This window comes from Macaca mulatta, chromosome 5 (assembly GCF_049350105.2).
Source record: "Macaca mulatta isolate MMU2019108-1 chromosome 5, T2T-MMU8v2.0, whole genome shotgun sequence".
In the NCBI taxonomy this organism is placed as follows: domain Eukaryota; kingdom Metazoa; phylum Chordata; class Mammalia; order Primates; family Cercopithecidae; genus Macaca; species Macaca mulatta.
Window position 1 is genome coordinate 1,775,054 of NC_133410.1, and position 22,993 is coordinate 1,798,046.

The following is a 22,993-nucleotide window of genomic DNA, read 5'->3' on the forward strand; positions in this document are numbered from 1 at the left end:
AAGCTAATGTGGTGATCAAATCCAAGACAGAGGCTCCCTTGGGAGGTGGAGCTAGGAGGGGAGGGACAGGGAGGCCAGTGGGGCACATGCTGCTGCTCGATTGGATGCTAACAGGCACACCTGTGCTTGGGGCTCCAGCTTCCGTGTGTAAGTCAGCCTTTCAGTAAAACCCTATCTTTTTAAATAGCAACTCAAGGCATTTTTTTTTTTTTTGAGACGGAGTCTCGCTGTGTTGCCCAGGCTGGAGTGCAGTGGCGCCATCTCAGCTCTCTGCAAGCTCCGCCTCCCAGGTTCACACCATTCTCCTGCCTCAGTCTCCCGAGTAGCTGGGACTACAGGCGCCTGCCACCACGCCCGGCTAGTTTTTGTATTTTTAGTAGAGATGCGATCTCACCATGTTGGCCAGGCTGGTTACAAACTCCTGACCTCAATTGATCTGCGCGCTCAGCCTCCCAAAGTGCTGGCACTACAGGCGTGAGCCACTGTGCCCCGCTGGCATTTTTAATAAGTCTGTTTTTTTAAATGATGCTGAAAATCCACTGTGATGACACTGATGGGCTCTGGGACCCACTTGTGTACCAGACACCACCATGCCTGGCCTAGCAGTGCCTCCCAGGCCTCTGAGAACTTAGCCCTCACCTCCACTTCCCAGTGTGGCCATTCCCCTGTGACAGCACGGGGGAGGGGCACCCAGCCTTGTGCCACCTGCAGCTGCTTACCGGACCAGCCTCGGTCTTGCAGGTGAGGTCGTCCAGGCTTTGGCTCTGTAGCTTCTCAGTGATGAGTGTGACCATGGTTGGGGCCCCGTGTCCTCCGTCCACACCAACCGGCACTAGAGTGCTGGAACATCAGACTCTCGAAGGCCCCGGCATTGCTAGTTCTGAGCTAAATCTCAAAGTCATGTCTCCACTTTCCTTACAGATGAGCAGTCCGTGCCACAGGCTCTTCAGGATTTGTGCCTGTTTCTCAGAAGAGATAAATCACCATGTGATTATACCCAAAATCATTTTGTTGGTGTTTATGTTACATGCCAGGTCCCCTGTGTATGAAGTATTTCTGATATCCTGCCTCACAAACACCCTCCCATTTTCAAAACTACCATGCAAGTTCTTTTCTGGAAAATCTGATCACGGTGGTCTTCTGGCTAAAGGCAAAGGCACATGTTAGACCCATCTCGCCCCCTGGAAGCCTCAACTGAAAGAAAAAGATAGGCCATCCCAGTCTCCTGCTCCAAAAAAGGGGAAATAGGATGGAAGATGATGGCAAGGACATTCTGGAAGCTGGGAAGCTGCTGGAAAGCCAGTATCAAGCCAGGAATGCAGAAACCCTGACTACCCACCCCCTTCTGCTCCAAGTGGCCAAACACCCCTCCCACTCCCGCCAGCCGGCTGGGCAAGCGCTCTCCACTGAAGCTGGGGCAGAGGAAGCCTACCAGGGTCCGCACCTGGTCTGCTGACAGCAAGGGGCCGGCAGAGGAAGGGCGAGGGCTCGGGGGGTCTTTCAGGCCCTGAGCTCTCCAGCCCCAGGAATGGGCAGCTCTGTCTGTACTGTCGGCAGAGGCTGCGGGGCTGCCCCAGGGCTGCTCCCAACAGACACCAACGGGCCGAGGTGCCCAGCAAGGTGGCCCTGCGCCCAGCGTGTCCCCAACCTGCCCCAGCTTTGACCCTTCTCAGGCTCCCACTGTTGGGTGTGAGGAGCTGCCAAGGCCACCTAGTTCAGACCCAACAGAGGCCAAAACAGACAAGAGGCAAACAAGCAAAACCAGCAACTTGGAGAAGAGCCCTAGGTGGGAGGGTAAGGACTTCCTCAGCAGCAGCCCTCTGCGCTCGGAGTGACACGGCACCTCCATGAAGACCAGGACACCCTTAAAAAGGAACTTCCAGAGAAAAAGAAGAGTGCCTGGGAATTAAGACAGCAGTGATGGAACCTCCACACAACCTCCAAGGTGCGCGTCCTCAGCTGCCGCCCAGCTCCAGCTTCTGGCCAGTCTTCTGGGGCCCACAGACTGCTCCTAGGCAAGGATTAAGGGTGGACAGGACGCCAAAGCTGAGGCCTCACCTCCACCAATGAAGGCAACCCATAGGCAGCAGCGTTCACAAGCATCTGCCCTAAAAGCCTGGCACGTGGGAGGCACGTGGGCCGCCCCATTGGAAGGACCGCCGGCCACTCGGGCCATGCCACCTGCCAGTAAAGTAGAGGGCAAAGGAGACTCACACGCACACTTCTGCCAATGCTGGAAAGGTTTCAACACGGTTCAATACCTGCGTTCCACACTTAAAATGTGCATATACAACTGCTCTCAACAGAAACCAATAGACACTTCCCTAGAGCCCAAAAGCCAGCATCTTCCCAAACGAGGGCCAGGGCAAAGGCGCCACCAACACAGCAGCTACGCGCACAGTGGGCCACCCGGCCTGGCTCGGAGCCTTCCCGTCACCAGGCACAGCCCTGTTGCTGTCAGGTCCAGGAGACTGGGCAGACCAAATCCAGGCAGGGTCTGTGCACAGGTCCTGATAGGTGCCACCCACCCATAGGGCTGTTCCAGGCCAGGGGACACAACACACCAGCTAAAGGCTGTGCCCACCTGCCTCACTGGGTCTGAAATCAGGCTGTGACCACCTGGCTCACTGGGTCTGAAATCACGCGCTCGGCGCTGCCCACTCCCACCACCCTCGGCAGCCACCACTGTCATCTCCAGCCCACAGCCAAGAGCCCCAGACTCCAAGAGGGGTGTCCTGCGCTGGGTCAGGGTCAGCCGGGCCCACTGTGATGCTTCAGAAGGAGGTCTCTCTGCAGCAGTGGCTCCATTCAAATAGTCTCAAACTAAGCAGCACAAATCAGAGCCAGTCACACTGCACACCCAATGCTGGTCAATGTCAGCTGGGGAAAGCCACCAGCAACTGGGGTGCCAGCTCACACCACGGCCCAGACTCACCTCTGTCCCAGCCTCAGAGCCCCCAGTTCACAGCCACGGCCCAGACTCACCTCTGTACCAGCTCAGAGCCCCCAGCTCATACCACGGCCCAGACTCACCTCTGTACCAGCCTCAGAGCCCCTACTTCACAGCCACAGCCCGGAATCACCTCTGTACCAGCCTCAGAGCCCCCAGCTCACAGCCACGGCCCAGACTCACCTCTGTCCCAGCTCAGAGCCCCCAGTTCACAGCCACGGCCCAGACTCACCTCTGTACCAGCCTCAGAGCCCCCAGTTCACACCACGGCCCAGACTCACCTCTGTCCCAGCCTCAGAGCCCCCAGTTCACACCACGGCCCAGACTCACCTCTGTCCCAGCCTCAGAGCCCCCAGTTCACACCACGGCCCAGACTCACCTCTGTCCCAGCTCAGAGCCCCCAGTTCACACCACGGCCCAGACTCACCTCTGTCCCAGCCTCAGAGCCCCCAGTTCACACCACGGCCCAGACTCACCTCTGTACCAGCCTCAGAGCCCCCAGTTCACAGCCACAGCCCGGACCCACCTCTGTCCCAGCTCAGAGCCCCTACTTCACACCACGGCCCAGACTCACCTCTGTCCCAGCTCAGAGCCCCCAGTTCACAGCCACGGCCCGGACTCACCTCTGTCCCAGCTCAGAGCCCCCAGTTCACAGCCATGGCCCAGACTCACCTCTGTCCCAGCTCAGAGCCCCCAGTTCACACCACGGCCCAGACTCACCTCTGTCCCAGCTCAGAGCCCCCAGTTCACAGCCACGGCCCGGACTCACCTCTGTCCCAGCCTCAGTGCCCCCAGCTCACGCCACGGCCCAGACTCACCTCTGTCCCAGCCTCAGAGCCCCCAGTTCACACCACGGCCCAGACTCACCTCTCTCCCAGCTCAGAGCCCCCAGTTCACAGCCACGGCCCAGACTCACCTCTGTCCCAGCTCAGAGCCCCCAGTTCACAGCCACGGCCCAGACTCACCTCTGTCCCAGCTCAGAGCCCCCAGCTGACAGCCACGGCCCGGCCTCACCTCTGTCTCAGCGTCAGAGCCCTCACAGGACGGGGCTCTATGGCTGACAAGCCAGCCTCCCTCCCTAATTCCACCAACCATTCCTGCATGGTGAGGGCCAGCTCCCTTCACACCATGCACCATGAGGGGCTGCACACCCACATTCTGAACCCTCCTGGTTGCACAAAGCACACACAAAACCTTAGAAAGGGGACAGCAGCCACACTATAACTTGAAAAAATAATAACTAGGATTTTATTTTAAAAACAGTCTTCACAGTCTGTGTAGAAATGGCTGATTTCAGGGCTGGGGCAGGGAAAAGAGTTGGAACCTGTCGAGGTGCAGGAAGTGAGGATGGCTCCCCAGTAGCCTGCCGGTAACACAGAGCAAAGCAAGCGGCAGTGAACACAGGAACCCAGGAACCCACGAACATAGGAACCCAGGAACCCATGAACCCAGATACCCAGGAACCCATGAACCTAGGAATCCACAAACCCAGGAACCCACAGACCCACAGACCCAGGAACCTACAGACCCAGGAACCCACAGACCCAGGAACCCACAGACCCAGGAACCCACAGACCCACAGACCCAGGAACCCACAGACCCAGGAACCCACAGACCCAGGAACCCACAGACCCACAGACCCAGGAACCCACAGACCCACAGACCCAGGAACCTACAGACCCAGGAACCCACAGACCCAGGAACCCACAGACCCAGGAACCCACAGACCCACAGACCCAGGAACCTACAGATCCAGGAACCTACGGACCCAGGAACCCACAGACCCACAGACCCAGGAACCCACAGACCCAGGAACCCACAGACCCAGGAACCTACAGACCCAGGAACCCACAGACCCAGGAACCTACAGACCCAGGAACCCACAGACCCACAGACCCAGGAACCCACAGACCCAGGAACCTACAGACCCAGGAACCCACAGACCCATGGATGCAGAACCCACAAACCTAGGAATCCACAAACCCAGGAACCCACAGACCCACAGACCCAGGAACCCACAGACCCACGAACCCAGGAATCAGGAACGCAGGAACCCACGGACCCAGGTGAGGTGGGGGTGGCGGGAAAGCACCTCCTCACGGGGCGGTGGGGAGCCACGAGTGAGTGCAGAGAGAATGAGGGAAGTGCTTTAAAACCATCACTCGACCAACATCCCAACACAACAGTCTCAGGCAAGATGCATCCATGATGCTGGACCCGCAGAGAACATATGGTGAGAAACAGAGCTCACAGCCTCAAAGTGACCCCCAAAAGATGCTCGGCAGTCACCAAGGAAAAACAGTAACAGCAGGGGTACCCAGCAGGCACCTGAACCCAGCAATCAATGTGAACACCCCAAGAGCCTCCTGCGGGGCACCCAGGACGCAAACACAGGAACCTGAATTTCCCCTTTTTTTTTTTTTTTTGAGACAGAGTCTTTCTCTGTCGCCCAGGCTGGAGTGCAGTGGTGCGATCTCAGCTCACTGCAGCCTCCGCCTCCCGAGTTCAAGCGATTCTCCTGCCTCAGCCACCCAAGTAGCTGGGATTACAGGCACACGCCACCACACCCGGCTAGTTTTTGTATTTGTAGTACAGATAGGGTTTCGCTATGTTGGCCAGGCTGGTCTCAAACTCCTGATCTCAGGTGATCTGCCCACTTCAGCCTCCCACAGTGCTGGGATTACAGGCATGTATCACCACCACCCCTGGCCTGGAACCTGATTATTTGATTCTGAAGAAATGTCAGACAATCTCAAAACAGACCAACCCTACAAAATGATCAGCCAGAAACCTTCAGAAGCATCGGGTCAGGAAAGAGATCGGCGAGGCCCGGCCCAGACTGGAGGGGGTCCCAATGCAGCACGTGACACTGGGTCAGAAAAAGGGCAGGGAGGACGTGTCCCAAATCTGCCTGAGCACCGTCAGATGCCAGCACCACGCCACACTGACGCTGCACTACTGGCTATGACTACTGCCTGTGGTCACGTGAGATGTGAATGCCTGGAGGGTCTGCACGCCCTCCATAGAGAAACGATGACATGTGTGCACAAGAGTCACACTCTCAGCCAGGCGCAGTGGCTCACGCCTGGAATCCCAGCACTTTCGGAGGCCAAGGTGGGCGGATCACGAGGTCAGGAGATCGAGACCACGGTGAAACCCCGTCTCTACTAGAAATAAAAAAAAAAAAACTAGCCAGGTGCGGTGGTAGACGCCTGTAGTCCCAGCTACTCGGGAGGCTGAGGCAGGAGAATGGCGTAAGCCTGGGAGGCGGAGCTTGCAGTGAGCTGAGATCGCGCCACTACATTCCAGCCTGGGCGACAGAGCAAGACTCTGTCTCAAAAAAAAAAAAAAAAAAAGAGTCACAAAGAGTCACACTCTCATAACTCACAGACTTTAATACATCAGACAGGCTGGGCGCGGTAGCTCACACCTGTAATCCCAGCACTTTGGGAGGCCAAGGCGGGTGGATTATGAGGTCAGGAGATTGAGACCATCCTGGCCCAACGTGGTGAAACCCCATCTCTACTAAAAATATAAAAATTAGCTGGGCGTGGCCGGGCACAGTGGCTCATGCCTGCAATCCCAGCACCTTGGGAGGCCAAGGCGGGTGGATCACGAGGTCAGGAGATCAAGACCATCCTGGCTAACAAGGTGAAACCCTGTCTCTACTAAAAATACAAAAAACTAGCCGGGCGTGGTGGCGGGCGCCTGTAGCCCCAGCTACTCCGGAGGCTGAGGCGTGAGAATGGCATTAACTCAGGAGGCGGAGCTTGCAGTGAGCCAAGATCGTGCCACTCACTCCAGCCTGGGCAACAGAGTGAGACTCCATCTCAAAAAAAAATAAAAACAAAACAATTAGCTGGGTGTGATGACACGTACCTGTAGTCCCAGCTACTCAGGAAGATGAGGCAGGAGAATCACTTGAACCCGGGGGGCGGAGGTTGCAGTGAGCCGAAATCACACTACTGCACTCCAGCGTGGTGACAGAGTGAGACTCCGTTTAAAAAAAAAAAAAAAAAAATCAGATAAAGTGTGCTCGCAAAGCAGCAGCCAGGGCAAGTGTCCAGCAGCGCCAATGCGGAGCACCTAGCGGTGTCCAAGCAGCAGCTCTGACACGCGAGAGGCGCATGCAGCACAGGAGGGACCACGTCTGCTGCCAACGGCAGCTCCCTGCTGGGAGCCCAGGAGACGGGGATTGTGAGTGCTGCGCAGGGAGGGGAGGAGACCCTCCTGTGGAACACGCATTTCCCGCAGGAAGGAAGGCGTTACTCAGGTCGTCACCGACACGTGTGTTGGCTTCCAAGATGCCAGCAGGGCCATTATACCAATCTCCCGTAACTGAGGGGCTTCAAATACCAAAAGGTTACTCTGAGTTCTGGAGGCCAGAAGCCCAAACCGGAGGTATCGACAGCTGCCTCCTTCTGGAGGCTGAGGGGAACCGGTTCCAGCCTCTCTCCACTTTCCAGCGGCTCCAGGAGTCCTCGGCATTTCCTGGCTTGTAGCTGTACCACTGCAATCTCTGCCTCTGTCACCACGCGGCCTTCTTCCCATTGCCATAGAGTCTCTGTGTCACTATCTCTTCTTATAAGGACACCAATAATTGGGTGAGAGCCCACTCTAATTACAATAGCATCTGGCCGGGCACAGTGGCTCACGCCTGTAATCCCAGCACTTTGGGAGGCCGAGGCAGGCAAATCACGAAGTCAGGAGATCGAGACCATCCTGGCTAACACGGTGAAATCCTGTCTTTACTAAAAATACAAAAAATTAGCTGGGCATGGTGGCACATGCCCGTGGTCCCAGCTACTTGGGAGGCTGAGGTAGGAGGATTGTTTGAACCCAGGAGGTGGAAGTTGCAGTGAGCTGAGATCATGCCACTGCACTCCAGCTTGGGCAACAGAGTGAGACTCCATCTCAAAAAAAAAAAAAAAATTACAATAGCATCTGCAAAGACTGTATTTCTAAATAAAGTCACATTTGCAGGTATTGGGGGTGCAGACTTGAACATAACCTCCTGGGGGATGCAATTCCACACACACAATGCCAGGCCCGTCTCCCCTTACAATAAACTGAGCCATGAGGATGCAGCACCAGTCATGAGGCATGATGGACAGCAAGTCCCTCCCCCTTGGCAGTTCTCAGAGACCAGTCTGCATGAGGGAAGTCTGGGGAAGGAGGAGTTCAGGACCAGAGGAAGCCCCTGCCGGAGCTGGGAAAGCCCAGAGATATGGAAATTGTGACGGATGGTGGCGGTGAAGATGCCGCAGGACCCCACCACGGCAGGACAGCCTTTTCGAGGGGCGATCAGAGAGGTCCCTCTAAGGCAGTGATATTGAAGCCAGGACTGAAAGCTAAACAAGAGGGGCCCGGAAAAGGAGACAAAGGCCAGGACAAGTGGGAAAAGAGACCTCTGGGTTCGAGGTAGATGTAGAAGAGACGTGGGAAGTGAGAGAAACCTGGCTCCAGCTGCTAGAACTCACTGTCCCTGCCACCAACAGGTGAGGAGTGGGAGCCAGCGGAGAGGACCACAACCTGAGCTCCGGGAGGCACAGCTGGCATCGGGCATCCCTCGCCCCTACTCCAGGACCTCTCAGCACCGGCCCCTCTGAACAGGAAGCGGTCCCTCCCAAGCCCACGAGCACCGCCCTGAGCCCAGGCTATGCCTTCTCCCCACACTAAGTGGGCTCACTTCAGAGGACGGCTACAACGAACTCACTTCCACTTTTCCTGCATTAAGTCGCCATCCTCACTCCCAAAGGCTCCTTGTAACTGCACTGTAACTCCCTTCCTTGTAACTGCACTGGTGACTCAGCCGACAACCCCAGGGGCTTTCCCTGCCTCTCCTTCCACCTCTGCACCCAGCTTAAGCCTGATCCTCAAGGTCTGGAGGGCCGCAGCAGCCTACACCCGTTCCCATCCACTGGGCAACGCTTGGCTCGACCTCAACGGAAAGCAGATCATGGCACTCTGGCCCCCAGAAACAGCCTCCTCAGCCCTTAGGACAGAGGCCAAAATCCTCACCCTGGTCCCCCAACTATCCCATCGTCTCCTCTCGCCCCCTGGGTTCTGGCCACACCAGTGCCCTGCAGACCCCTAGGAGGGTCAAACGCAGAGCTGGAGTTCCATGGGGGCAGCAGGGACGAGTCCCCACCACAGGCAATGCCTCCGCTCATATGGCCGCCTCACGGGACAGTGGCAAAATGCCCTCGGCTGGCGGCTCTGGCCACTCTCATTCTCCAGGACTCCATCCTCCAAAACGCACCAAAGCAGTTTCTATTTTTCTGTGTTTTAACTTGATCCACATGGAGTCAGATACAGCATTCGTAGAGCCATGAATTAGTTTCCTACAACCAACTATCACAAAGTGGTGGCTTAGGACAGAAATGAACTAGCCAGCTGTCCTTGGAGGCTGGGAGTCCAAGACCAAGATGCTAGCAGGGCCACGCCCCTCTGAAGGCTCTGGGGAGGGATGTGCTCAGGCCTCCCTCCGGCTCTGGCGTCACTCCAATCTTCCCACCGCATTCTCCCTGTGTGTGCCTGTGTCCAAGTCTCCCGATTTTATAATGACATCAGTCATTTTGGGGCAGGACTCACCATGCTCCAGTGTGATCCCATCTTAACTAATTACATCTCCAACAACCCTATTTCCAAGTAAGTGCACATTCTGAAGTACTGGGGGGTCAGGACTTCGATGTGTGACTTTGGGGGCGGACGTCATTCAGCCCATAACCAGCTGTATTTTATTTCCCCATGGCAACACACACAGGGTGCTGGCTCACAAACCAACACTGAGCGACTCCCAAGCGTGCAGAGGCCTCACCCCTGCCACTCTGCAGTGGGCACTTCCATCCCTCAGCCCTGTCCTCGGGTACTTACTACCCCTACGCACACAGCCCGCAGGCACCGCTGCTCCTGGACTGTGCCCCAGCGCACCCCTCAGAGCATCATCTGCTGGCTGGAAGGCACGTCAGGGTGTATCTCTTTGCCAACACAGCCCCACTCCACACCTCCCAATAGGGCTGTGTGAACCTTCTGTCAAGTCATCGCTGACATTATCATGTCACTATAAATAGTGTTTCCAGTTAGGCCACACAGTGGGGTCTGTTCTCCAAAGTTCATAATTCCATCCTTTTTACGAATGCAAAGTTTCTGCCCAGTATAAACTCTTGCCCCAAACTCCCCAGCAGATTTACAAACCTCCTAGGAACGAGCCCTTTGGTCAAAGACGTCAGGACACCTTCAGCCCTTCTGCTCCTAGTCCCGCCTTGTGCTCAGGGCTGGCAGGGGTGTGCTCTAGCCCACTCAGGGCACCCCTCACCCTCATCTTGCAGCTTCCTGAGAAGGGGGGCACGTGAAGACCACACCTCTTCTCTCCTCCACTTCTGTAAGGAGCCCACTCCCAGGATGCCTGCTCAGCTTTCAGGGTCTTCCCTCGCCCCAGCTTTAGAAAATGCTTAAGGCACCTTCCTTGGTCCAGAGACCACATCCTTCCGGCCTGGCTCATGGCACACTCTCTGCTCCACCCTGGTCTGCATCTCCGTCTGTTCCTGGACTCCGTGTCCAACGCTTGCTGCTGTTGCCGCTGTTCTAGGATTTGTCCTCTGCTCCTCCAACCCTTCCAATGACGTGTGTATGCTTCACATGCAAGGGCTCCCTCCTCTTCTCCAAATGCCCAAGTCGGGACCCATCTTCACACTTATCTCTAAGCCTATATATACAGGGCTGCTTTTCACGGGGGGTTTAAATTACTTTTTCTGGTCCCTGCACTCTGTATCTCAGCTCCCTCGGTCTTCCCTGCTTTTCCTGGCTTCTGCTTTCAGACTGGAAGTTTCCTCTGATGTTGCTCATTCTGGCTCCCCATTCACACACAGAGGGAAGGGCAGTGCTGCCTCACTGCAGAGGGATGCAGTGGCTGCGTCCTCCCTTCAGATGCCAAGAGAACTCACCCTGAGACCAGCCTGGCCAACATGGTGAAACCCCATCTCTACTAAAAATACAAAAATTAGCTGAGCATGGTCGCAGGTGCCTATAATCCCAGCTACTCAGGAGGCTGAGGCAGGAGAATTGCTTGAATCCAGGAGGTAAAGGTTGCAGTGAGCTGAGATTGCACTACTGCACTTCAGCCTGGGTGACAGAGTGAGACTCCATCTCAAAATAAATAAATAAATAAATAAATAAAGTTTATAGAGAGAGGCAAAAGACCCAGAATAGCCAACATGGTATTAAAGGAGAACAAAGTTGGAGGATTGACACCATCCAACTCAGACTTATCATAAAGTTGCTGTAATCAAGACAGTGTGTGGCCAGGCACAGTGGCTCACGCCTGTAATCCCTGTGCTTTGGCAGGCTGAGAGAGGAGGATCGCTCGGACCCAGGAGTTCAAGACCAGCCTGGGAAACATAGCGAGACTCCATCTCTATATAAAATTTTAAATTTACCTGCGTGCCTATAATCCTAGCTACTTAGAAGGCAGAGGTGGGAGGATTGCTTCAGCCGGAGAGGTGGAGGATGCAGTGATCCATGATTGCACTGCTGCACTCCAACCTGGGTGACACAGCAAGACCCTGTCTCAAAAAAAAAAAGATAGTGTGGGACGGGCAAAAGAATAGGCAATTGGATCAATGGAACAGGCAGAATAGAGAGCCCAGATATAGAACCACATAGTCACTGATCTTTGACAAAGGAGCAATGGCAATATAATAGAGAACAGACAGTCTTTTCAACAAATGCTGCTGAAAAACTAGACATCCACAAGAAAAAAAGACATGAGACCAGGTGTGGTGGCCCATGCCTGTAATCCCAGCACTTTGGAAGCCCGAGGCGGGTGGATCACTTGAGGTCAAGAGTTCGAGATCAGCCTGGCCAAAATAGTGAAACCCCATCTCTACTAAAAATATAAAAATTAGCTGGGTGTGGTGGCGTGCACCTGTAACCCCAGCTACTCAGGAGGCTGAGGCAGGAGGAGAATCACCTGAACCCGGGAGGCGAAGGTTGCAGTGAGCTGAGATCACACCCCTGCACTACAGCCTGGGCCACAGAGCAAGATTCCATTTCAAAAAAAAAAAAAAGACATGGAGTGTATGGACACCCTTCACGAAAACTAACTCAGAATGGATCACAGACCTAAAGTAAAAGGCAAAACTATAAAAATCCTAGAAGATAGATAACACAGGAGAAAAATATAGATGACTTTGGGTTTGGCGATGACTTTTCAGATACAACACTGAAAGCACGACCCATGAAAGAAAGAATTGTTAAGTTGAACTTCATTAAAATTAAAAATATCTGCTCTGCAAAAGACACTGTCAAGAGAATACAAAACAAGTTCCAGACTGAAAGAAAATATTTGCAAAACACTTATCTGACAAAGAACCATTATCCAAAATATAGAAAGATATTTTAAAACTCAACAATAAGAAAACAACCCCAGCCTGGTCAACATGGTGAAACCCCATCTCTACAAAAAAACTACAAAAATTAGCCGGGCGTGGTGGCACACGGGAGGTCGAAGTAGAAGAATCACTTGAACCCAGAACCTGAGGTTGCAGTGAGCCGAGATCATGCCACTGCACTCCAGCCTGGGTGACAGAGTCAAACCATGTCTCCACAAAAAAAAAAAAAAAAAAAAAAAAAAGAGGCCAGGAGCAGTGGTTCATGCCTGTAATTCCACTTTGGGAGGCCAAGGCAGGTGGAACAACTGAGGTCAGGAGTTCGAGACCAGCTGGCAAATGTGGTGAAACCCTGTTTCTACTAAAACTACAAAAATTAGTTGGGCATGGTGGCAGGTGCCTGTAATCCTAGCTACACGGGAGGCTGAGGCAGGAGAATCCCTTGAACCTGGGAGGCGCAGGTTGCAGTGAGCCAAGATAGCACCACTGCACTCCAGCCGGGGCAACAAGAGCGAAACTCCATCTCAAAAAAAAAAAAGAAAAAAGAAAGAAAGAAACCAACCCAACTAAAATAGTGGAGCAAACACTTTAACAGACACCTCAACCAACTGGGGCCGGGTGTGGTGCTCATGCCTGTAATCCCAGCACTTTGGGAGACCAAGGCAGATGGATCACCTGAGATCAGGAGTTCGAGACCAGGCTGGCCAACATAGCGAAACCCCATCTCTATTAAAAATACAAAAATTAGCTGGGCGTGATGGCAGGCGCCTGTAATCACAGCTCCTCGGGAGGATGAGGCGGAGGTTGCAGTGAGCCGAGATCGCACCAGTGCACTCCAGCCTGGGCAACAAGAGTGAAACTCTGTCTCAAAACAAAACAAAACAAAAAAAAGCCCACTACACACAAGGTACCACTCCACACCCATCAGAATGTCCAAAATCCAGAACACTGACCACACCAAGTGCTGAGGAGGATGTGGAGCAACTGTGTACACGACCCAGCAATCCTGCTCCTTGGTATTTACCCAAAGGAACCAAAAACTTACGTCCACACAAAACCTGCACACAGACGCCCATAGCAGCTGTAAGTGCCAAAACTTAAAAACAACCAGATTTCCTGTAGGTGAGTGGATAAAGTGTGATACATTCAGACAGTATAATATTATTTGGCACTAAAAAGAAATGAGCTATCAAACCACCAAAAAATATAGAAGATATTTAAATGCATATCACTAAGTGAAAGAAATTCCCCTAGTCTAAAATGGCTACATATTGTATGATTCCAACTGTACGGCATTCTGGAAAAGGTTAACTGTAGAGACTACTAAAAAGACAAAAACAAAAAAACAGTGGCTGCCAGGGGCCAGGGGTAGACAGAGGTGAGGCAGGGCACAGATTTTTAAGGCAGTGAAACTATCCTGCATGATACTATGATACTATAATGGTTGACAAAGGTCATTACACATTTGTCTAAATCCATAGACTATAACACCAAGAGTGAACCTGATGTCAACTATGGACTCTGGGTAACAAGCATGTGTCCATACAGGTTCATCAACTGTAGCAATGCACCACTCCGGTGGGGGACGCTAGTCATGCAGGAGGCCCTGCATGTGTGGGGGCAGAAGGTATAGTGTCTAGGAACTCCATTTTTTTTTTTGAGATGGAGTTTTGCTGTTGCTGCCCAGGCTGAAGTGCAATGGTGTGATCTCAGCTCACTGCAACTTCAGCCTCCCAGGTTCAAGTGATTCTCCCACCTCAGCCTCCCAAGCAGCTGGGATTGCAGGTGCCCATTACCACCACGTCCAGCTATTTTTTGTATTTTTTAGTAGACACGGGGTTTCACCATGTTGGCCAAGCTGCTCTTGAACTCCTGACCTCAGGTGGCCTGCCTGCCTCTGCCTCCCAAAGTGCCTGGATTACAGGTGTGAGCCACCGTGCCCTGCTGAACTCGCTATTTTTAAGTGCACTGAAACCACATTTGAAGTATTCCTTTTGCAACCCAACAAAGGAGAAGAAACTCAAATCTTTTTTTTTTTTTTCTTTTGAGATGAAGCCTCACTCTGTTGCCTAGGCTCACTGCAGCCTCCACCTTCCTGGCTGAAGCAATCCTCCCATCTCAGTCTCCCAAGTAGCCAGGACTACAGGTGCACACCACCATATCCGGTTAATTTTTTGTTTATTTTTTGTAGAAAAGGGGGTCTCACTATATTGCCCAGGCTAGTCTCCAACTCTTGGGCTCAAGTGATCCTCCTGCCTCAGCCTTCCAAAATGCTGGGGTTACAGGTGTAAGCCACCAAGCCTGGCCAAGTAATTCAAACTGTAAAATGAAGATTATCATTGTAACCACTCCACTAGTGAGAACAGGCTGCACCATATCACCACATGGAAAAAGACAAACTGTGCCAAGTAATTTGTGAGGTAAAGAACACAGGTGAGCTCTGGACAGCTGCACAAAGCCCCGGGTTCAGACACCAGTTGGACCCACTCACTAGCCAGGCCAAGTAACCTCACCTGGACAAGTAACCTCACCTCTCTGGGCATGGGTTCCTTGGAAACTGAAAATGAGAAGAAACCACCCACTTCATGAGGCTTCAAGGAATCAAATTAAACTAAATAACACATGTGACAGTTCCTGAGTCCCTGGCACACATTTTTAAATTATGACCACTTATAACAAATGCTTAAAAGACTGAAGTTCGATTTTTCTTTAATATCTTTGTGGAAAACGCCAAAAGGGTTTATATAAAAATTTTTAATTTCCTTTTTTTTTTTTTTTTGAGACGGAGTCTCATTCTGTTACCAGGGTGGAGTGCAGTGCCGCAATCTCAGCTCACAGCAACCTCCGCCTCCTGGGTTCAAGTGATTCTCCCACCTCCGCCTCCCAAGCAGCTGGGATTGCAGGCGCCCATCACCCCCACGTCCAGCTATTTTTTGTATTTTTAGTAGAGACGGGGTTTCACCGTGTTGGCCACGATGGTCTCGATCTCCTGACCTCATGATCTGCCCGCCTCAGCCTCCCAAAGTGCTGGGATGACAGGTGTGAGCCACCGCACCCAGCCTTAATTTCCTTTTTTAAAACAAAACATTTTCCCTGTTCCCAATACACCGGTTTAAAATACCTAAGTGGGCCGGGCACGGTGGCTCAAGCCTGTAATCCCAGCACTTTGGGAGACCGAGACGGGCAGATCACGAGGTCAGGAGATCGAGACCATCCTGGCTAACACGGTGAAACCCTGTCTCTACTAAAAAACACAAAAAAATTAGCCAGGCGTGGTGGCGGGCGCCTGTAGTCCCAGCTACGCGGGAGGCTGAGGCAGGAGAATGGCGTGAACCCGGGAGGCAGAGCTTGCAGTGAGCCGAGATCCAGCCACTGCACTCCAGCCTGGACGACAGAGCGAGACTCCGTCTCAAAAAAAATAATAATAAAATAAAATAAAATACCTAAGTGTTTCCTTCGTGTTTTTTTTTTTCTTTTTTTTTTTTGTTTGTGAGACGGAGTCTCGCTCTGTCGCCCAGGCTGGAGTGCAATGTCATGATCTCAGCTCACTGCAAGCTCCCCCTCCCGGGTTCACGCCATTCTTCTGCCTCAGCCTCCGGAGTAGCTGGCACTACAGGCGCCCGCCACCACGCCCGGCTAGTTTTTTGTATTTTTAGTAGAGACGGGGTTTCACCGTATTAGCCAGGATGGTCTCGATCTCCTGACCTCGTGATCTGCCCGCCTCGGCCTCCTAAAGTGCTGGGATTACAGGCGTGAGCCAACGCGCTCGGCCTTCTTCGTTCTTCTATCTACCAGTTAAAAATGTGTACTCTCGCAGATTAGAGCCTCTTCCTATTTCTGTTTCCTGTGCAGAGCACTGCATGTGAGCAACTACCTCTATAACTAGAAAGACCTCAAAAGCATGCACAAAAAAAAAAAATTGCTTTGGCATTTTCTCTTATATACTCCAAATAGTAACAAAAACGTTCTGTGGTCCTCACGTCCAACCTAAGTCAGGAAACATAAGGAGCCATCCAAAGGGGCGGAACCATTACCAAGGCCTCAGTGAGTGTGACCCTCAAAGTCGCAACACAGAACACAACAGAGGGACGAAGCTGCAGAACCAGGCTCTAAGTTCACGGGACAGCACGGGGAATCATCTATCAAGCCACAGGAGGGGATCAGGACTGCCAGTGCCCAGCGCACAAGGAGGACTCAAGGAGGGGGACAATGGCACCGGACGAGGGAAAACTACAACTGTCTGAAAGAAGTACCACCTAGTTTTCCTGCGCTAACTAACCCAATTTAAAGAAAAGCCACTGTTTCTAAACAATGCCAATTTCCATTTTGGGGTAACATTCAAGAGCTTCGAATAAATGAAAAACATTTCCCAGCCTTCTACCTTCGGGGAGCAAGGCTGCACTTCCCTTCTAGCACCCACTCTGATGAGGGACAAGCTCAGGCGACAGGAGAGTGTTTAAATCAGCATCAATATGCTCAGGTCAAATTTCTTAAATATTGTGAAACGGAAGCCCATTATTTTCCTTTTTTGTTTTAAGACTAGTCAAGTGTAGTCGTGAGAAGGGGGAAAGAGTGGAACAAGGAGTTCGATCTGTAACGGACTGAACAAGCAACAGAGACAACTCACTCCCTTGGCACCAGCCACAAGCACATTCTTGAAGCCAAACTCATCCATCTTACAAAGTTCTTCGTACTGGGAGATCATCATAGAAACATTAAGTGTGAGTCTGGTTTGAGTTTAAAACGAAAAGTGCTTTAAAGTTATGGAAGCTTAGCTTCAAAGAAGAGGCACCAAGGATGGCGTGCGAAAACTCACGAGGCCACTTAACACAGGCTGCGTGGGAAACAGGGGCTCCGCGACTGCGCTCAGATTAAGGGAAAAAGACGCCCCTCTAGAGTCGGGCAGCAGCGGGCGGGCACCGGCGCCTTCTCCACACGGGAGAATGTCGGCGATTTACACCCTCCAGGCTACGCAGAAAAAGCGGCTTTGGAATCCGCCGCAAGTCCCCTCCTCGGGTCGTCGGGTAAGTCTGGCCTCCCGCGTCCGGGTCCCCTTCGGGACGCCCCAAGGCCCCGTTTACCGCAGCGACTCCCCGCCTCTCGCGCCACCGAACCACGGCGCGGAGCTACCAGGCCGGGCCTCGCCTCGTGCGGGGAAGTCGCTCCGACGGGCGGCGCGGACGGCTGGGGCTCGGAGCGCAGGGCCGCGCGCCCACGACCGCCCGCGCCCTCCACGTGCTGCGGGCAACGGTCGGAGCCGGTGCGCCGAGGCACGGACGGCGTGGACAAGAGGGGAGGTGACGGCGGCGCGCTCCGCCCGGGCTCGGTACCTGAGCGCGGCCGCCGGGCGGCGGAGCGAGAGGACAGCCGGCCGCCCAGGCCCCACTCGCTCAGGGCGACGCGCCTCAGCCGCGGCGGAACAAAACCGCGGCCGCCGCCCCGCCCCCTCCGGCCGCCCTCATTGGCCGCCCGCGCCCCGCCGCCGCCGCTAACCCGTCAGCCACCGCCTTCTCCACGCCGGCCCTCAGCCGCGCCGCGCTGCGCCGACGGAGGGGGCGGGGCCTCCAGGCGTCCAGCCTCCGCACCGCCCACCGAGGCCGGAGCGCGCCCTGTGCGCCGGTTTGGCCCCGCCCCCTAGTCGACGCCCCGCCCCTTGCGCGCGTGCGTGCCCGGCGCTCGGCTGCGTTCTGCAGGCCGGGAAGGGAAGACTGGTGGCGGCGGCGACCTGAGGCGGCGGGGAGGGATGCGCAGCGGGGAGGGCCCGGCCGGCACTAGCAGTGGCTCAGGCGGTGGCCCAGCCCGGGGCGCGCAGTCTCGGAGCCCGAGGCTCGCCGCCGCCGCCTTCCCGCCTGCCGTCTGCCCGCTGTGTAGCCGTGGGCAGGTCACTCGCGCTCTCGGGTCGCACTTTTCTGCACCGGCACAGTGTGAATTAGGCCTTCGCTCATGGGCGCCCGGGGGGACCGTGCTGCAGGGCGCCTTCTGGCGATAGGCGGGGTTGGGGCCTGGTTCCGTCTGAGCACAGCAGGCCCAGGGAGACCGGGCTCTTGGGGGTCCCTGGTGATGAGCACCCTGCAGAGGAGAGGGTAGCGGGCAGCGGAAGGAGGCCGTGCCCCGCTCTCGGGGTCTCCAGCAAACTCCCAGGAAGGGGTCCCTGCCTCCCTCTCCAGCCTCTTTTGCTGGGGGTCGGGTGTGTCCTGGGTGAGATGAGCCACCTGACCCAGGGCGGGCCTCTGACGGCCAGGTGTGATGGCCCTGGGCCGTGTGGATATCCGCCGACTCTGGAGATTCCACTGAGGGAGGGTGGGATTTGTTTCGGACCAGATGGTTTCTCAAAGGTGCAGGAGAAAAATGCTCCCCACCCTTGGAGAGGGGTCCCTGGGGTGGGAGGGGCCTGAGGGACCCTGCAGTCCAGTGCCTCCCCATGTGTATCCCCAAGCCCTGAGGGTTTGGTGGGGGTGGTGAGAAGGGGTAGTCTGACGGGAGAAAGAGCTACCTGTGTCCTTTGGCTACCGTGGGGCTCGATGGCCGGGTCCCACAGTGGACACTGAGACAGATGCATGGAGGTCGGCTGGTTCTGGGAATAGGCTTGGGTGAGGCCACGCAGCACCCCTGGGGCTGGATGTTGGGGAAGGCATCGGGGCTCCCGGGGGTCAGGCTGGGGCCTCCAACACGTTCTGGGCCTGGTAAGGCTAGTCCTGTGCAGGCTGTGAAGCCAGGCCAGCTGACACCAGGATGGGCTGGAAAGAGCCTCACTTGACTGGAAGAGCGGGAGTCCCAGCGGGGCTGGGGAGGGGAGAAGGGCTGGAGCAGGCGTCCAGGCCGTTCTCTCTGCTGGGGTCCGGTGATCGCCACCTGCAACAGTTAGGTTGTGCTGACCAGGTTACCCAAGGACAAGTGTCTTTGTGACCTGGACCAGAGCAGAAAGTGGCCAGAACAGGATGAGGGCAACTGTGCCCAGGGCGAGGCTCTGCCCATAGCAGCCCCTCCTGAGCTTGGTTTCCGTCCTGACCCCTCTGGACCGGAGTCAGCCACCTCAAATCACAAAGGTCAAAGCTGTGTGACTGATTCAGTTATATTACCCACCCCTCTCAGCCCTTATTTGGGTAATTATTAAGGGCTTTTAGTAGATTAAGAAATAGAGTCGACTGATAGAGTCGACTGGACGCGATGACTCATGCCTGTAATCCTAGCACTTTGGGAGGCTGAGACCAGCCTGGCCAACATGGGGAAACCCGGTCTCTACTAAAAATACAAAAATTAGCCAGGTGTGGTGGCAGACACCTGTAATCCCAGCTACTTGAGAGGCTGAGGCAGAAGAATCGCTTGAACCTGGGGGGCGGAGGTTGCAGTGAGCCGAGATCGCGCCACTCCAGCCTGGGCAAAAGAGTGAAACTGTCTCAAAAAAAAAAAAAAAAAAAAAAGAAATAGAGTCTGTGCCCCTTTAAAGTAATGTCCCATTTGACTTGATGATCTCCAGTAAAATCGAAAAGCATTTCAAAGCCTTCCTACAGGGCAGGTTGCAGGGAAACACTTGCAGGCCAGAGATAGTTGCTGGGTCTCAGAGCTCAGACCACTCCCTCATGTGGGAGGAGTCAGATCAGGGCCATGTTTTAGGCGCTGTGGGGCAGTCATCACAGTGCCCTGTTATCTAGCCCTTGCTGTGGACTAGCCCGTGGGAAGATGTTGGAATCCTCCCCATTTTACAGATAAGGAAGCTGAGCCTCAGAACAAAGGCATTTGTCCCACCATAGTGACAGTCTGTGGCTTTGCCACCACCCTCTCTCCTGACGGCCCTCTGAGAATGCTCCCATCCAGGAGAAGCCACCTTGTCTTGGGTCCATGGTGGCCTGGCGCTGATGAAGCCCTGAAGGGAAGGGCGGGGCTGGCCTGGTGCCCACACCTTTCTGGTGCTGCAGGGCTCTTCTGGGCAGGTTCCCTGGAGCCACTGGGATGGGGCTGGCTTGGGTAGCAGGGACCCTAGGACGGGCCTGACCAAGTCTCCCTTGCCTGACTGTTGGACTGAAGAAACACTGTCACAAAAGGTCACATGCTGGATGATTCCATTTATATGCAATGTCCGGAATAGGCAAATAACAAGTGGATTAGCGGGTCTGCGGGGAATGAGGAGCAACTGCCTACTGGGTACTGGGTCTCCTTTTGAGGTGATGAAAATGTTTTGAAACTAGATAGAGGGAGTGGTCGCACAACATTGTGAATGTATTAATGCCACTAAGTTGTATGCTTTAAGTACTTTATTTTATATGAATTTCACCTCCATAAAAACTAACAAGGGTGGCTCACGCCTGTAATCCCAGCACTTTGGGAGACTGAGGCAGGTGGATCATGAGGTCAGGAGTTCGAGGCCAGCCTGGCCAAGATGGTGAAACCCTGTCTCTACTAAAAATACAATAATTAGCCGGGCATGGTGGTGGGCGCCTGTAATCCCAGCTACTCCAGAGGCTGAGGCAGGAAAATCTCTTGAACCCAGGAGGCAGAGGTTGCAGTGAGCGGAAATGGTGCCACTACACTCTAGCCTGGGTGACAGAGCAAGATTCCATCTCAAAAAAAAAAAAAAAAAAAAAACTAACAAAAGGATCTGGAAGCCATCTTGGCAAAGATTTGACAAAACTGGTTATGTGTGCATAGGCTTTATGTTATTTTCCATACTCTTCTGTACACCTCATGTATCTTTCACAATTTAAAAAAATTAAAGGCAAGGTGGCTCACACTTATATCCTTTTTTTTTTTTTTTTTTTTTGAAATGGAGTCTTGCTGTGTCGCCCAGACTGGAGTGGAGTGCAGTGGCACGATCTCGGCTCACTGCAAGCTCTGCCTCCCAGGTTCACACCATTCTCCCGCCTCAGCCTCCCGAGTAGCTGGGACTACAGGCGCCCACCACCACGCCCGGCTAATTTTTTGTATTTTTGGTAGAGATGGGGTTTCACCGTATTAACCAGGATGGTCTCGATCTCCTGACCTCGTGATCCGCCAGCCTCGGCCTCCCAAAGTGCTGGGATTACAGGCATGAGCCACCATGCCCGGACCTTATTGATTTTTTTAATCTACTTGTTCTATCAACACTGAGGGAGCAGTGTTGAAATCTCCAAATATAATTCTGGATTTGTCTATTTTTCATTTGACTTATATCAGCCTTTTATTTTGTGTGTTATTAACCTGTGTTATCAAGTGTGTACCCATTTTGGATTGCTAATCTTTCTGCAGAAATGACCCCTTTATCACTAGGAAATTGCTTTCTCCCTACTAGCATTTCTTGTTCTGAAACCTACTTTGTCTAATATTAATATACCATACACCCACTCAAGCTTTCTTTTCATTGTGTTAATGCAGTGTATCTTTTTCTAGCCTTTTACTTTGAACCTATATATGCCTTTATATTGAAAATGGGTTTCATGTAGGCAGCATGGGTCTTACTTTTTTTTTTTTTTTGAGACGGAGTCTCACTCTGTCACCCAGGCTGGAGTGCAGTGGCGCGATCTCGGCTCACTGCAAGCTCCGCCTCCTGGGTTCATGCCATTCTCTTGCCTCAGCCTCCCAAGTAGCTGGGACTACAGGTGCCTGCCACCACACCTGGCTATTTTGTATTTTTAGTAGAGACGAGGTTTCACCATGTTAGCCAGGATGGTCTGGATCTCCTGACCTTGTGATCCGCCCACCTCGGCCTCCCAAAGTGCTGGGATTACAGGCGTGAGCCACTGCACCCGGCCGGTCTTACTTTTTTATCCAGTCTGACGGTCTCTGACTCTTATTATTTAGACCCTCTATATTTAATGTGGTTATCAGTATAGTTGATTATTTGCCACCTTGCTTTTTTCTATTTTTCTGTGTATCATATCTGTTCTTTCTCCCTTGTTTACTTGTTTCCACTGTTCTGGAGTAATCGTTGTGGTTTGGTTTTTTTGAGACATGGTCTCACTCTGTCACCCAGGCTGGAGTGCAGTGGTGCAATCTCGGCTCACTGCAACCTCTGCCTCCCAGGTTCAAATGATTCTTGTGCCTCAGCCTCCTGAGTAGCTGGGATTACAGGTGTGTGCCACCATGGCTGGCCTTTTTTTTTTTTTTTTTCCTGGAACTCCTGGCCTCAAGCAGTCAGCCCACCTCAGCCTCCCGAAGTGCTGGGATCACAGGTGTGAGCCACTGTACCAGGCCTAATGTTATTTTTTATTATTATAAAAAGTTTAAGGTCGGGCGCACTGGCTCACGCCTATGATCGCAGCACTTTGGGAGGCCAAGGCGGGTAGATGAGGAGGTCAGGAGATTGAGACTATCTTGGCTAACATGGTGAAACCGCATCTCTACTAAAAATACAAAAAAAATTAGCTGGGCATGGTGGTGGGTGCCTATAGTCCCAGCTACTCGGGAGGCTGAGGCAGGAGAATGGTGTGAACCCGGGAGGCGGAGCTTGCAATGAGCCGAGATCGCGCCACCGCACTCCAGCCTGGGCGACAGAGCAAGACTCCATCTCAAAAAAAAAAAAAAGTACTGGAGATAGGTAGTGATAATGGTTATACAACAATGTGAGTGTACATAATGCCACTGAACTGTGCACTTTAAAATTATAAGATAGCTGGGTGCAGTGGCACGTGCCTGTAGTCAGTGAGACCTGTCTCAAAAAAAAAAAAATTATTATCATAAA

At 53.4% G+C, this 22,993-nt stretch overlaps 2 protein-coding genes across 14 annotated transcripts in view; both read right to left on the minus strand.

The window, feature by feature from the left end:
* The window catches only part of FAM53A (family with sequence similarity 53 member A), a 45,224-nt gene extending 27,304 nt beyond the window's left edge, over nucleotides 1-17,920 (minus strand). For 2 of the 13 annotated variants that reach the window (XM_078002981.1, XM_015137814.3), the window contains exons 1-2: nucleotides 17,833-17,920; nucleotides 720-959 (exon numbers count right to left, since the gene is read on the minus strand). Coding sequence is in view for 7 of the 13 variants with exons in the window: in XM_015137814.3 (XP_014993300.3) it covers nucleotides 720-794 (75 nt within the window). In the remaining 6 variants the exon portion in view is untranslated. Of the gene's footprint in view, nucleotides 1-719; nucleotides 960-1,938; nucleotides 2,017-10,896; nucleotides 11,099-11,388; nucleotides 11,519-16,966 lie in introns of those variants that run through there. The other 11 variants (XM_078002978.1, XM_078002980.1, XM_015137816.3 and 8 more) reach the window with 11 other exon arrangements.
* On the minus strand, nucleotides 17,833-22,368 carry LOC144341077 (uncharacterized). Its single transcript, XM_078002996.1, has 2 exons — nucleotides 22,014-22,368; nucleotides 17,833-19,510 (listed from the first exon to the last, which is right to left on the minus strand). The coding sequence occupies exon 2, from the start codon at nucleotides 18,760-18,762 to the stop codon at nucleotides 17,974-17,976; it is 789 nt and encodes a 262-aa protein (XP_077859122.1). The 5' UTR covers nucleotides 18,763-19,510; nucleotides 22,014-22,368; the 3' UTR covers nucleotides 17,833-17,973.
* Nucleotides 22,369-22,993: the final 625 nt, after the last annotated feature.

Coding starts and splice junctions, on each gene's coding strand:
- LOC144341077 (XM_078002996.1), bottom strand. CDS start 18,762: ATGGGGAGGCACTGGACTGCAGGGTCCCTCAGGCCCCTCCCACCCCAG.